Consider the following 14405-nt stretch of genomic DNA (forward strand, 5'->3'; position numbering starts at 1 on the left):
TTTTAATTCAATTATTAAACTGAAATAATATCAGTTGTCGCATAATCTAATTAATTCAATGAGAACTTATGCAATGAATAATACCTCCATGGAATTCCATTAATGTTAATAAATATTATTATTTATTTATTGAAAATGTGGACAACAATTGGACAAAAATTCAGGACAATCCTTTTGAAATTGTGGTATGTACGACAACCGGGAGTTTCTCCGATCAACTTATTCCTATTGTCCATTTTTCTCATTGCGAATATCCTATTTCATTTTTATTTTTATTTTTCAAATAATTATTAATATATATTTCTACAGTCAAAGTACATAGTCAAAGTACATATGACAGACAGAAAGATAATCAAAAGAAGTCACAAGGACACTGAAAGGTGGAAAGCCAATATATGCTCTTAAGACACGGAAGGAACATTTTCCAGAGAATTGCTTAAGCTATATATTCAGCCTATTCTGTTCTTCTCATTATCATATTTTCTGCTAGTTTCAACTCTTATGCATCTAATGATTCGGCTTATCAACATACATTATCTTCGGTACATCCGTTTCTGTTTCCTCTTTTATACAGTGAGAGTTTTTTTGTCAAAAAATATACAAGTGATCATCCTCTCGCAGAGCAGCCAAATCCTCCACTTGAGAGCCATCCGCCATGACAATAGTGGTTCCTCTTTTCCCAAACTTTGTTTCTGCACCCACCAAATAACATGGTTAGACAGGATTCTGAATACTTGTCTTCAAAAAGGTCATAAGTTTCATATAAGAGGACGACGAAATTTTTGAAGAGATGAATTCTACAATCTTTCAAAATCAATTTAATCATCACCTGCTATACTTAGGAGATCTTCAACTGAATCAGGTAGATGGATTAGTTTTCCTGCATTTCCTCCTTCATTTGGTCTACGATTATCTGGATGATATCCGTGAATTATAACTCTCGTAGGAAGTGTCGTTGACAGGACAGGAGTTGTTGTAGGTATGACTACTGCATGCAAAATGAGGGTTTAGAATCCTTCAAAGTTAGTTAAATCACTGAGAATAAAAGTAGTAGTCACAGTCACACACATTCAGGGAAGAAATGAAACAGAAAGGAAGGAGCATTAAGAGTATAACAGATTATAATCAACACTGGTAAATTTTGATATGAACTGCACACTCTTTGTCATCAGCATTTCCTTCTTACAATCGATGTGTCAATTATGTAACAGTTCTAAGTGAAGTGCGAGCTTACTGTTTTCTTGTTGAGCTTGTCCTGTTTGATCTTGTGTCCCGGCTTCAATAACTGTGGCTTCCTGCAATTGAATGAGGCAACATAAAAATTTATTTTGAGTGAAAAGGGACTTTAGAGGCTTTCATATGTCGGACAGTATAACATTAGCTTGCTCTGTATGTTAACTAAGAAGTCATTTCGGTGATTGCAAATCATGAAATCTTTTCTGGACAAATTTTTTTCCTGTTTCTGGACTTTAAGAAAGAAAAAGCTCTTAGTTACCTCGCTATCTAAGTCATCAAGAAATTCTGATACGAGCGGCATTTCTGCTAGCTCCTCCATTTTCAATCCCTTCAGATGCTGATAATATAATGCCACAAATTAAGATCAGCAATAAGGGTGACATAATTAAGTATAAATAGAGATATAACTAGTTACATGGAATTAAGAGCTGAATGATCTGTTAAACTGTCATATAATAGGAAAATGCCAGTGTTTTTTGATGACTGAGACTCAATCAAAAATAGAGTTAGGTACAGGGAAAATGGATAAATTAAAGCTACCAAAGCATGCACCTGAACGAAATTGGCGAGAATTATCTTTCCATCTTCTTTAAGGGGCTGCACAAGTTGCTTGAAATGATGATGACTAATCCGAACAACCTGAGAAAGCCTCTTACTTCTCACTGTGAAAGGTTGAGGGATATTAAATATCACACCTATGTCTCCAAACATTTCTTGAGACCCCAACTTTGATAGAAACTGTCAGTAGCAAGATTTGAACTTCTTATCAGAAGAATTAATAGCCATATATATATCCCAATTACTTGTGCTTTTGCATTAAGATTTTACTGATATGATAAATATCATCTCAATTATTTGATGGTTGGCATATAATGTAAATAGAGATAACAGAGATTCCTATGGTTAGCATCAGCTTTAATACACATTTGACCTGAAAGTTTTATGTTTCTGCTGAGTTGTCAGATTAATATACATCATGTGTTGCAGTTCAACTAGATTTTAGCATTTTTGGTTTTTTATTAATTAGCACCATTGAACAATGAGAAGATGAGATAGGTTACCTGTTCTGTTCCATTCTTGTATGTAATAACATCCTGCAGCGGTCAGTAAGTTAGTTACGTACTCTCTGGTATGCAACGAGCAAATTAAAACTTGACTGGAATGAATGGCACATACCACAGCCCCAGATACAACTATGTAGAAATCTGTCGGTATCTCATTTTGAATGACAATGTCCACTTTCGGTGGGAAATATTCTGCTTTTATCTCTGAGACCTGTATTATTAAAAGTGAAAGCACATAGCTTAATTAGTTCTGTGGATTGCTGCAGTAGTTGAAGTTTAAAACAAGAACAACAACATGATTGCTCTTTGTTTCCTGGTAATTCTTCAACATTTCATTAGATTATGCAGGTATCAACAATTCAGTTTTACATATGCCTATAATATAATTAGCTGCAGGGAGGTTAGGGATGAAAACATTACCAACTGGATTATAAAATCTTCGGAGACTCCTTTGAAAAGGTAGGTATTTTCTAAAGTTGTACGAAAGAGATGCTTTGAAATGCTAGATCTTATAGCCTTGGGCAAGTCCTCTAATACTTGTTCTTGCTGTAGTTCTGCTGTCTTGAATTTCAGTGTCAAATGTGCCAGCATTTGCTCTTTTAGTCCTTCAGGAAGTCTATTCTTGCTTGTATAACTCAGGATCTTATTGATCGCATCCCTCTGCAGTTGGTTTATGGAACTATGCATGATCTTGAAAAAAAATCTAGAAAATTAATGCAGGAAAATGATCGGTCCACCATGGCAAATGTTCGAACAGCATTATGGACAATAAGGTTAGTCATGTTGCCAATGAAGTAGGCAGTAAGTCCAATGTTGAGAAGCATGTAAAAGATGGTGAAGATCTTCTCTTCAGTATTCACAGCATAGAGATCGCCATAGCCAACTGTTGCGAGGGTGGTAATAGACCAATACATGGAGTAGGTGTATCCTTGCCAGATACTTTTTGTTTTGAAATCAGGAATATTTTTCCCAATCCAGGTATCCTCTGAATTATGATAACGTGTCGCCAGCCAAAAATAGAAACACCCTGCTGAATGCACTGCAAATAATGTTACCTGTCGTTGAATACAACCATAAGAAGATCAATGCCATTTCAAGATGACATATATTGATGCCTATATATTATGGTCAGGTAAAAAGTAATGTGTAATGTATAGCTAAGATGACAAGTATTTACACAAATAAGTTTACAGTATCTTGTCCAGAAGTAGCTGAATCGAGTGTCCTTCTCCAGCCTGGAAGGAATTAAGGGGAAGCGTTTAGCTGATTATATAATGTCTAACTTTAAAGGAAGTGACGATATTTATGGAACATATATAGAATTGCATGAGAATTGATCCATGTTTAGGAATTATAAGTTATATACCTTGAGAAGAATTCACTAACACGACGCAGTCGCCAGAGTCTAAGCAAGTTGAGAAAGCCAAAGACTGGTCCTCGGTTCATTTTTCCAGTGACGATCCGGTTTATGGTTTGAAATGGTAGAGTTGAAGCTACATCCATTGGAAACCATAGATGTGATATGTACCTTTTCAAACAGAAGAGAAATCCAACAACATCAATTCCCTACTCAAGTAACTTCAGACTTTCACTACACCAATAGTAAGGGGCTTTTTCGCATTAATTGCTACTCTCTCCATCCCAATTTAATATCACTGTTCGACGAGTTTTTATTTGACTGTATTGCTTTCATATCCCTTTTAAATATTTTGAATTGTTCATTATTGTAACTTATGAAGTAATACATATATATATATATATATATATATATGTAGTTTGTAAAATATGTTAATTTTATTTCAAAAATCTTAAAGATTTCATGTCTGAATTCAAGGACAAAATTAAAATGTTTGACTCTCAAAATTCAAATGGTGCTATATAAATTGGGACAAGGGAATACCTATTAAGGGTATTGTGTACACTAGTACGTACCAACATCTTCTGATTTATTAGTGAAGGCTCATCGTGTGCTACTAACTTGTCAACATGAAGGTAAAATAAAGCTTCCATTTCCCAAGCAGTTATTTATATTTTAACAGGAAGTACCATTAGAAATAAAATGTCAGCACTTGAAAACTCATTTTCATCTTGATCTCTTTTTCAAATATTGAACCAAATGAGCGTATAGGGTTACCTGAAAGCAATTTTGTTGTGTTCTTCGACAAGCAAGTAAGTAGATTTGTCCAAGTACGCAATGAAGAAAGTGAGAATAATGTCAATAGCAAAGAAGGCGTCAACCACTAAATCAACAGGCAAAAGTGCTCCAGTTGCTGCCTTGTTGAATGCCAGTTCAAAGGGAGATGACCATGCTGAATAAACCACAAGTACCACCAGAAATGTTTGCCATAATCTGCATTTGCCATTACGTTAAAAAAAAAAAGAGTGAAAAAGGATTTGATCGAGAATGAAATTTAAGAAAAAAGGATAAATTTTTAAAATTTGTGATCTAAAACAAGCCATAAATATTTGTGTGGCTATAAATTATTTTATTACAAGTAAAAAAAAAATTTAAAATTAAATTATTTACAAGTATAGAAGTATGATAATTTTCTTGAACACACTAAAAAGGAAAATATAACATTTAAATTAAATCTAATTTATACGACCTTTTCCGGTTGTGCATATGGTCGGTAGAGATCTGACAAGTGTATTTACTCCCAAAAATAAGAAGGGCCTTTGAAATTGGAATTGTTTCATTTGATGATCTCTACTTGCGAAAATGGTACTACCTTCGCTTCACAATAAGTAATTTTTTTGTTGTTTTTCGCACAAATTAAGAAATTTACCTTTAAACATTAATTAGAAATAAAATTAATCATATTAACTTTTATTATCTCTTAACATAAATACTCCTAACACATACTCAACACTATTTACTTCAAGGACAACGTAGGAAAAAAATAATTAATTAATTTTTAAAATTTAAAAAAATTACTTATTTTGAACCACAAAAAAGTCAAAAAATCACCTAAAATGGTAACTTTAACATGAAGTAAGTTTTGTCTCTTCAACCAGTAAGTGTCAAAAGTCTCCACGAGATCTAATTAATGAGAGTGGGTTTTAATCAACATAAAAGTGAAAGTACTCAGCCTTCATTAAAGGCCCTTAAATTTAGGCTACCCATATTATCACGAAAGTCAGATTGGTTCTAAAGCTAAAAGGTGTAATAGTATCACTCGATCTAATTCTCTAACTAACACATGCAGAACTCAACAATGGTGTCAACTGTCAACCCCTCCCGGCTACTCTGCGGATTTTGGATTTCAACCTTATGAATTCGATTATATTTTTAGTACAAATTTTGATTTACTAGGTTGGAATTAGTTATATGTACTTATTTAATATATATGTATAAGGTTTGTTTTATTACCTTTTGTTATTTGGATTCCAACAAAATGAGCCAGTAGTTACATGCAAAGAAACTTAAATAAACAGCAAACTAGAAAAAGGAAATTAAAGAGAAGAAATGTTGAAGGAAAGGGACTTACCTGTATCTACGATCATAAGGAGCAATAACAAATCTTTTAAGCTTAATAGAGTTTTCACCCATCACAGTTCCAAAAGCTGGCAATATGCTGCTGGAAACTGAGGCTATGTTTCGTATTTCACCGCTGGAATGCCGCCGGAACAACAACGGCATCGGAGACCTCGTCTCCGATAACGGCACCGGCGACCTCGTCGTGTCCGAGTATGACATATTTTTATTTTTTTTGCTGAGATTGAAGGGAAAAATTGAGAGGTTTTTTAATAATTGGGTGGAGTTTTTCTGGAGACTTTGTTTGTTTTTCTTCTTTTCTGATTTCAAATTTGCATATATACTATGAACATTTAAGGGAAGGGAAGGTAGTGTTAAGCATTAACGTATAGAGTATTACTTTTAGTGGAGATAATAATTTAGTTTTTTATAGTAAGGGATAGAGACAAAGAGAGAGAAAAGTGTTGACTTATATATGTAACTAAATAAACCTTATCTTTGATCTATAATTGAAGTACTAAACCGGAAAAGTTGACAAGTCCAAAAAAAAGTAGAATTATATAAAAGAATTAGAATAGAGAAATCCTCATACTTACGCAAAATTTAACTTTATATAATGAATATTTTGAACATGAAGATCGCAGTGTACTATCTTATATCGCAAAAAACAAGGGATGAAGCATGGGAAGAGTTAGGGATCGGAATGAGTTTATTTGAATTCTTTTTGCTAAAATATTATACTGCAATATAGCCATATACAAGGTTAAAACTATTTTTTTTTTACGTAAACATATTGCATCCTCAATCATTAACGTTTTGGTGTGTTTATTTTTATATATTTTAAAATTTTCCTTAATGAAAATTTTGGGTGTATCTCTAGTATGTAGTGTCACTGGCAAAAGATGACACTTCGTACATGCATCCGAACTCTTCATTATTAGGGTCTAGTCGTTGACTTCATGTGATCTGGCTTTCTAAAATCAGCACTGACTTATATATAGAATTAGTTGTTTGGAATCATGTGGAATGAAATTAATGCACCCCTTCAGAATTGTTTAATCGGATGTCACCGAAAGCCACCTTCAGACCATTTGACCTCACAGCAGTTGCAAACATCTCTATCTGTAACGTAAAGTGATGCAGGATCGGTTGTCAACTTTGTCTTTTAAGGACCTGCAATGCCTTTTTAGCAAAATAGCCTAAAGATTATATGCTAGTGAGTTTGCACTAAGGGTAAATGGTCATTTTTGCCCTTGAGTATAAACTATTCAAAATGGGACAATTTTGTCATTCGTTTCGCTTTTTGGAACAAAAATACCCGCATCCCAATCAAGTAGCTTAGAAATGATCTCATTAACCAAGTAGCTAAAAAAATGTCATCCCATTTACAAGTAGCTCAAAATTGCCGTCCTCGCTAACAATTGCTCCAGTTAGACCGGCAAAAAATTAAAAGGAATAGTGAATTTCGAAGTAGGCTGGTTAAAATTCTAACTTTGGCTGTGAGATATGACATTAATTCTTTAATTCGTTTGGTACATGAGATAAGAATAATAATTTCGGGATAAATTTTGGGTTTAACCTTATTTTAAAATAGTGTGATTAGTTATCTTATATAGAAGGTGGGATAACTAATCCCATGAGATATTCCACCATTGTACCGAACGGAACGGCGGGGACACTACCTCCTTGACTTTTGAATGAAAGTGGTAACCTCCTTGAGTAGCATTTCCCAGTGAGCTTTTAAATATTTAAACAACTATCCTTTTTTCTGCTTATCATATAGAGGTTCAATAAACAAAGCATATGAACCACTACTTCAGAATGATAGATCATAGTCTACTTCAGAAGGCGAAGATTTTGTATAAGTGTTGACTATGGTTAAGCATAGCAAACTGATTCTATTAGTGTTAAGTTAAGAGTAGAGTTAGTTGTTAAGAGTTAAAGAGTTAGTTAAAGTTAGTTAATGAGTCAGTTAACATTGTAGAGATATATAAATACTGTGTACAGTGCATTGACAATAATAAATCAATTTCTTTTTCTCAGTTTCACAGGTTCTGCTACTGCATTTCTCTTAGCCTCTCTCCTAAAACACCCAGCTATTCGTCTGTGACTGAGCTCTAACCGACATTGCCATGGCTGCTAACAATAAGTAACAAACAACAGAATTTCCTGCAATGGTTTAAAGAAAATATGTTCTGGATGCATCAATTTATTTACTAAACCAATTTCTTTAAACTCTAGTGGTAGTCTTAATGAAAAATTGATGCACAAGGAAAGCATTTAATTTTATGCAAAAAAGAAAGAAAGATGGAAACTGATTAATTTAATCTCATTCTAAATATTTGTTCTACACTTGTGAAGAAAAATGTTACTGTTTCTCAAGATCCAGGGAATTCATGAGTCAAAATTTGAGAAGGTTTTAGGACTAAAATATCCTCATGGTTCGCAGTTTTGTAGAGAATCAAAAGCTTCCAAATGTTTAGGTTACCTCAATAAAAAACATGCTATACACTTGTGAATAGAACTATTAATGTTTGTCAAGATTTAGGAGTTCACGAGTTTAGTAATGAGAATGATTTTAAGATTAAATAATCCTAGTGATTCGTGCTTTACCACTGCATCATTTAAAGAATCAAAAGCTTCCAAATGTTTATGTCAGGTCTGTTTACCCTCAAAATCAGAAAACAATAAAATTTGTATGTGGTTTTAAGAATACGTGATCTAACTTGATACAAAATGATAAATCAGATTGAAATTGAAATAAATAACGGGAAAGTAAATACAAACCACACAAGTTGAACAGTCTAAGCCTTAGAAGGTTAGCCACCCTCGAGCCAAAAGTACTTTTAGAGATATAAGAACAGAATGACAAGAGAATAATAAGAACTAAAAATAACAATATATTGCTTTGGGATGTGTGTTACCATGTGTTTCACAAGTTATCAGATCCCATTTATATAATAGAGGAGTCCTACTTTAGGTACAATTCTATAAAAGGTAAAAATTTCCTGGTTTGCTGATTTGCCGGTTCCTTATTGATACGTGTCGAGATTCCCGCCGTGATATCCGACCGGTTATGGATATTTCGGCCATTCGTTATTTTGGTCTTCTGTTGGTTATACTGGCTATGTTTCCTCGAGCTTATTCGGGGTCAGGGTCGATTCCGGGATCATGGACTCAATGTTCTCGAGGATGAAAATTCTGACCTCGTGTTCTGGTTCGATTAGACTCGGGGTTGATCTTCAACCCCTCGCGTTCCGAGCCCGATTTGTCATGCAATGGTCGAGCTCGATTTTGACCGTATACAGATAGTCTCTTTTTTCGGAGAGTAAACAATGAGAAATGATATGTGCTTCCGATTCTCACCTTGGTACTCCGCGTCAGAAACGACAAAATGAACGAAATGTCTCGTCAATCATGTCTTAATGGCATTAAATGCTCGTCAGTTGCTGGTCGTCCACTCCTGGATTTGAACTGTAATTTGAAAATTATAAATACCCCCTTCTTCATTTATTCAAACTTTGCATCCAAATCTTCTCTACTCTTGTTCCTTAGAAATCTCTACATTTTCTAGCATTTGTATCCTGATTTTTTGAGATCTTTGTAAGAACTTCCGCTTGTCTTCATTCCAGACCATCAAGTGTATCTCTTTAACTTCCTATTTTTCATCTATTTCCCTTCATTTTAAAAGAAAATAGCAAAAACTTCAAAAATAGTTCCCCAAAAAGAAACTATTTCTACATCGTGGTCGGACGGTGAGGAACCAGCGACGGAACATCCTCTTAGCACGTTCATTACTGGCGAGTGCTCGATGACCGCCGATTTTAAGATTGAGAAGCCTACACCCATACATGGCAGGTGCGAGAAGGTCTCAAGGTACATCTGCTCGATCACAGAAGAAATTCTCCCCTCGGTTAAAAAGGATTGCAACTGGCTCGGAAAAGACGTGGTGGTTCCCGGGCCCGATGAAGATATCACTACCCACGTCGAGGGATACTTAAGTGTTTACACTTATCCCTTTACGCTGAGTCCGTTGGATCCGGTAATCATCCAGTTATGCAAAAGGTACGTGGTGTGCCTCAGTCGGATCCACCCCTCATTCTAGATGATCGTCATTCTTCTCCGGTTCTTTGTGAGCAAGATTGACGGATGCTCATTCACTGTTGACCATCTTATGCACCTATATAGTCCCCGATTCTTACATGGGAACTGATTAAACTTCCGCGCCGGGCTAGTAAAGCCCCGTTCCCGAGCATCGATGAAGATCGAGATCGAGGTTAGCTAGGCCGATTTGTCCGAGTGAGGACCTCAGACCTGATCCCAGTCGGGTACATGCCGTTTCTCGAGAAGTGGAACACAAAACGTAAGTAAAGCTTCATTTTTCCCAAATTTTCATTTTTACTCTCCTTTCCTTCCTTCTTATCGGTGTTTGGTGGCAATGCAGCTGTTGCTTGAGTCCTGGATGTAGTCCCTCATCTCAAGGAGTGGGTCAAGGGCATTGTGTTGCTGAAACCGTATTTTGAGCGCATATGGCGTGAGCTTTCGAAGGGCCGGTGGGAGGCCCGTTCTCACTGTGAGATTCCTTTTTTGAGTGGATAACACTTAGGTTTCCTTCGTGTTGTTGTGTTGTTGTGCCCTTACTCATTTTTTTTTAGCAGGTCTTTCCAAGGATGTCGCAATGAGGCCTCTATCCAGTGACGAGGATTGCCCCGCTGAGTCCCTTGCTCCGAGACAGGGTGGGTAGAAGAAGAGAAAAAGGGCTCCGAGTTCTTCGAACTCGGAGAAGAAAAAATCGAGGAGGAGGCTGGTGCGCAAATCCAAAGAAAGTACCAACGCCCGAGAGCTTCCATCGGACTCTCTCTATCGGCTGAGGGATGAATCCGAAGAAGAAGAGGAAGAAGCTTCTGAACTGGTGGCATGCGTGCGAGGCGACACCGAACTGCCTTAAATCTAGGGGGACCGATGAAGAGGCAGTGGTCGAGACTTTGAACTAGGGAGGGGCGAGGCCATTTTGCCCCACGTTAGGGAGACCGACAAAGAAACCACGACCGGTGCTTCTCGGGCAGAGGACAATGCCCTGAAGGACGTACTTGGAGTGATAGATCTCTCCGAGTTGCCTTCGTTTACTGATTCCATGATCAACAAGGCCCAGACGCTGAGAGGGCGCCCCAACGAGGGGCCCCAAGGGGTGGCAGACCCCTTTCACAACTCTTTTGATGGTTTAGACTCTACCTCCTCGGAGGACATCATCGAGTCGAGTGACTTACCGGTGCCAAGGAAGAGTCCATCTTCAGGAACCAGCGGGCCTTATTCAAGTCCGAAATTAGTCAACCGTTTCCCAGCTCCGGGTGTGAATCCTGACCGGAAGCGGTCGATTATCATGTCTATTCCGGAGGATGCACAGGTCCTCTCTGCCCCCGTAGGGGTTGCCAGTTATCGTCGGTGTCTGGTGACCAAAGAGGATCAAGACAAGATAAATGAGGTGGACGCGCCCTTCCTGTTCAACGAAACACAATAGGCGCTAAACTGGGTAACTTCATATGCCTCTTGACGACTTCTATTATGTACTTAGATTAAGTCGTAAATAATCGTAACTTTTTTCTTTGTGTTTGTAGGCCTTGGTGCTTCACCATGAGACGTTTCTCCGATATCAAGAAGAGTTAAACCAACATGAGGCCGATACTCGAAGGCTCACTGAGAAGAGGGATGCTTACAAACTTCTCAGCGAGAAACTTCAGGCTGAGCTAGAGACGTCTCGGAAGGAGCATGTCGACCTGGTCGAGCAAGTAAGAAAAGCATTTGAGGTTAGTGACAATGAGTCAGACTCGGTGGCTAACTGTCTGAACCTACAGGTTCAACAGAAGTTTGATCAGATCGAGCAGCTCCGGGTAGAGGTGGATGCGGTAAAGACCGAGGCCGAAGAATGGAAACACAACATGGACCCCTTGGCCTCAAAAAAGGAGACTGCCCGGGCACAATTGGCTCCGACTGAGGTCCAGCTTTGAGCTGTAAAGGAAGAGGCCTTGGTGCCGGCCAAAAAGATCGAGGAGCTCCAGTCTCAGTTGAGTTCAGCCATCTCTGATCAAGAAACTCTAGCCAAGGAGCTTGAGACGGCCAAGTCTGAGCCTAAGGTAGTTAAAATCGATGCCAATGAGATGGTGTCCGTTTATAAGGCCGATGTCGAGGTGGCTCGGGTTTGAGCAAAGGATATCATCGAGCACGCGAAGTGGAAATCTCGAAGGGAGACCCTCAAGGAAATTCATGCTCGGGGTTTCGACTTATCGGTTGAGATTGAGAGTGCCAAAGAGCTCGAAACCGAGGCCAAAAAATTAGCCTATCCTGAAGATGATGAAGAGTCTGAAGATTCGGGCGAGTCCGAGGGTGGCGGAGACCCCGAAGGTGATGATGCGGCCCCCAACAAAGACTAGGCCACTCAGGCCCTTAGATGTTTTTGTTTTTTGCTTTTTGTATTTAGTATTTTTTGTTGACGTTGTTCGGCCTTTATAAAATTTTGCACCGGGGCTGTTTGGCCCTTGTAAAAAGAATTTTTGAAATGTATATAAGGCTTTTTCCCTTCAACAGCTTTTTGAATTTTCCTTTTGCTTTATTACTTATATTTACAAAGATCGAAATGACTTAGCATGAAGTTAGGTTACGTTCGGAGGTTCGAACAAACCTTGCCTTTAACATTATTTCGTTTTAAGGTATCTTGGGGGTTCGGTATTTCCAAAGTAGTTTAAATAATAGTTTGCCGAGGGTAGCCTTTAAAACAGGTTATGAAAATTTGAAGGCCTTATTTTTTGTTATGGGTCTCGGACATCTTCGGGCTATTTTAGTATGGTCGTAGCCTTTTTAGTTTAGGTGTTGCCCGATGGGTTTGTCACCTCGAGTTATCCGGACTTGCCTTAGATAACGATCCCCGAACGGGGTTACCCGTAGCTTTTTAGAGTTCGGTCAATGCCAAATAAGCTCCGTGCCTTCGGGTTTTGATATCCTGGAATGGACGTAACCTTTTAATTCGGTCAATGCCAAATACGCTTCGTGCCCTCGGGTTTCGATATCCCATAATGGCCGTAACCTTTTAATTCGGGCAATACCAAATAGGCTTTATGCCCCCGGACTTCGATAATCCGAGGTGTCCGAGTTTGTTTTCAGACGGCAGCCTCCTATTGGGAGTGATCGTTTGAACCCGGATAAAGGTGTCCCTTGGGCTCGATACCTTTAGAGAAAAAAGAGAAAATCTTAAAGGACAAGATATTTATCCGCAAGGTAGAAACTTTTATTCTTGTGCATGATAGTTACACATGTGTATAAGTTTTGTTCTAGGGCTCGAGTAGTCTATGAGAGCACGGTTCACGTGACCATTTGTCCCTTACAATAAATCCTATCAATCGAGCCGCGACCGTTAAATCATAAAGTTTTCTTCCTTGCTAAAGTCGTTAACTGAGGGTGATCCCCCAGTGTTCAGGGCCTATCGAAGAGAGGCCTCGAATACTGTTGTGTTCTTCGATACCGGTTCATAATTGGTCTTCAATTCTAATTTAGCACGATTTACTTGTTGCCTCGTTAAAAGCCTTGCCAAAAAATCCATTTGGGATAAAACCAATTCAAGGGAAAAGGAGTGCAACGTGTGCTTTCAGGCCTAATGGTTGTATCGTTCTTTGATGATTCCATACAAGTGTTAGCTTGGAATGTAAATAAATAAAAGGAAATTAATGGGGCCGCACCTTAGCAATAGTATCGCTTCAATTGAGCTATATTCCAGTTGTTCGATAATTGCTCACCGTTCATCGTTCCGAGTTTGTATGATCCTTTACCAGTGATCTCAAAAATCTGATGAGGGCCTTCCCAGTTCGGACCCAACTTCCCTTCTTTCGGGTTTTGGGTGTTTAGTGTAACCTTCCTTAGTACCAAGTCCCCGACATTGAAGTGTCGAAGGTTGGCCCGTTGATTGTAATACCTTTCGATCCGTTGCTTTTGGGCGGCCAACCGGACAAGGGCTGCTTCGCGCCTTTCATCCAGTAGATTTAGGCTCGCGTTCATAGCCTCGTTATTTGATTCCTTGGTTGCATATGGGAACCTGAGACTTGGTTCTCCAACTTTGACCATTATTAGAGTTTCAGCACCATAGACCAGTGAGAATGGGGTGGCTTCGGTACTGGACTTCGAGGTCGTTCAGTACGCCCATAAGACTTCGGGCAGGATTTCCTTCCATCTTCCTTTTGGCATCAGTTAACCTCTTTCTGAGGTTTTGGAGTATGGTTTTGTTTGTCGATTCTGCTTGTCCATTCCCACTAGGGTGGTAGGGTATCGATAATATCCTTTTGATCTTATGATCCTCGAGAAATTTTCTTACCTTGCTACCGATGAATTGTTTCCCGTTGTCGCATACGTTCTCGACCGGCATTTCGAATAGGCATATGATATGATCCCAAATGAAGTCGATGACTTGTTTCTCCCTGAAATTTTCGTATGCCTGGGCTTCCACCCATGTAGAAAAATAGTGAGTCATAAATAATATAAATTGAGCCTTACCGGGAGCCTATGGAAGGGGGCCAACAATATCCATTCCCTACTTCATGAATGACCATAGTGACAAAATCGAATGTAGCAGCTCCCCGGGATGATGA

At 38.3% G+C, this 14405-nt stretch overlaps 1 protein-coding gene across 1 annotated transcript; it reads right to left on the minus strand.

Annotated features, from left to right (window-relative positions):
* Positions 1-424: 424 nt before the first annotated feature.
* LOC107812586 (potassium channel KAT3-like) lies at positions 425-6076 on the minus strand. The gene is given in 13 exon segments (NM_001325892.1): positions 425-692; positions 830-988; positions 1235-1295; positions 1496-1573; positions 1789-1974; positions 2298-2330; positions 2413-2511; positions 2721-2960; positions 3038-3355; positions 3478-3535; positions 3667-3828; positions 4435-4650; positions 5789-6076. Coding segments are annotated over 13 exon segments (1923 nt in total). The 5' UTR covers positions 5998-6076; the 3' UTR covers positions 425-588.
* Positions 6077-14405: the final 8329 nt, after the last annotated feature.

Source organism: Nicotiana tabacum, chromosome 9 (assembly GCF_000715075.1).
Source record: "Nicotiana tabacum cultivar K326 chromosome 9, ASM71507v2, whole genome shotgun sequence".
Classification (NCBI taxonomy): domain Eukaryota; kingdom Viridiplantae; phylum Streptophyta; class Magnoliopsida; order Solanales; family Solanaceae; genus Nicotiana; species Nicotiana tabacum.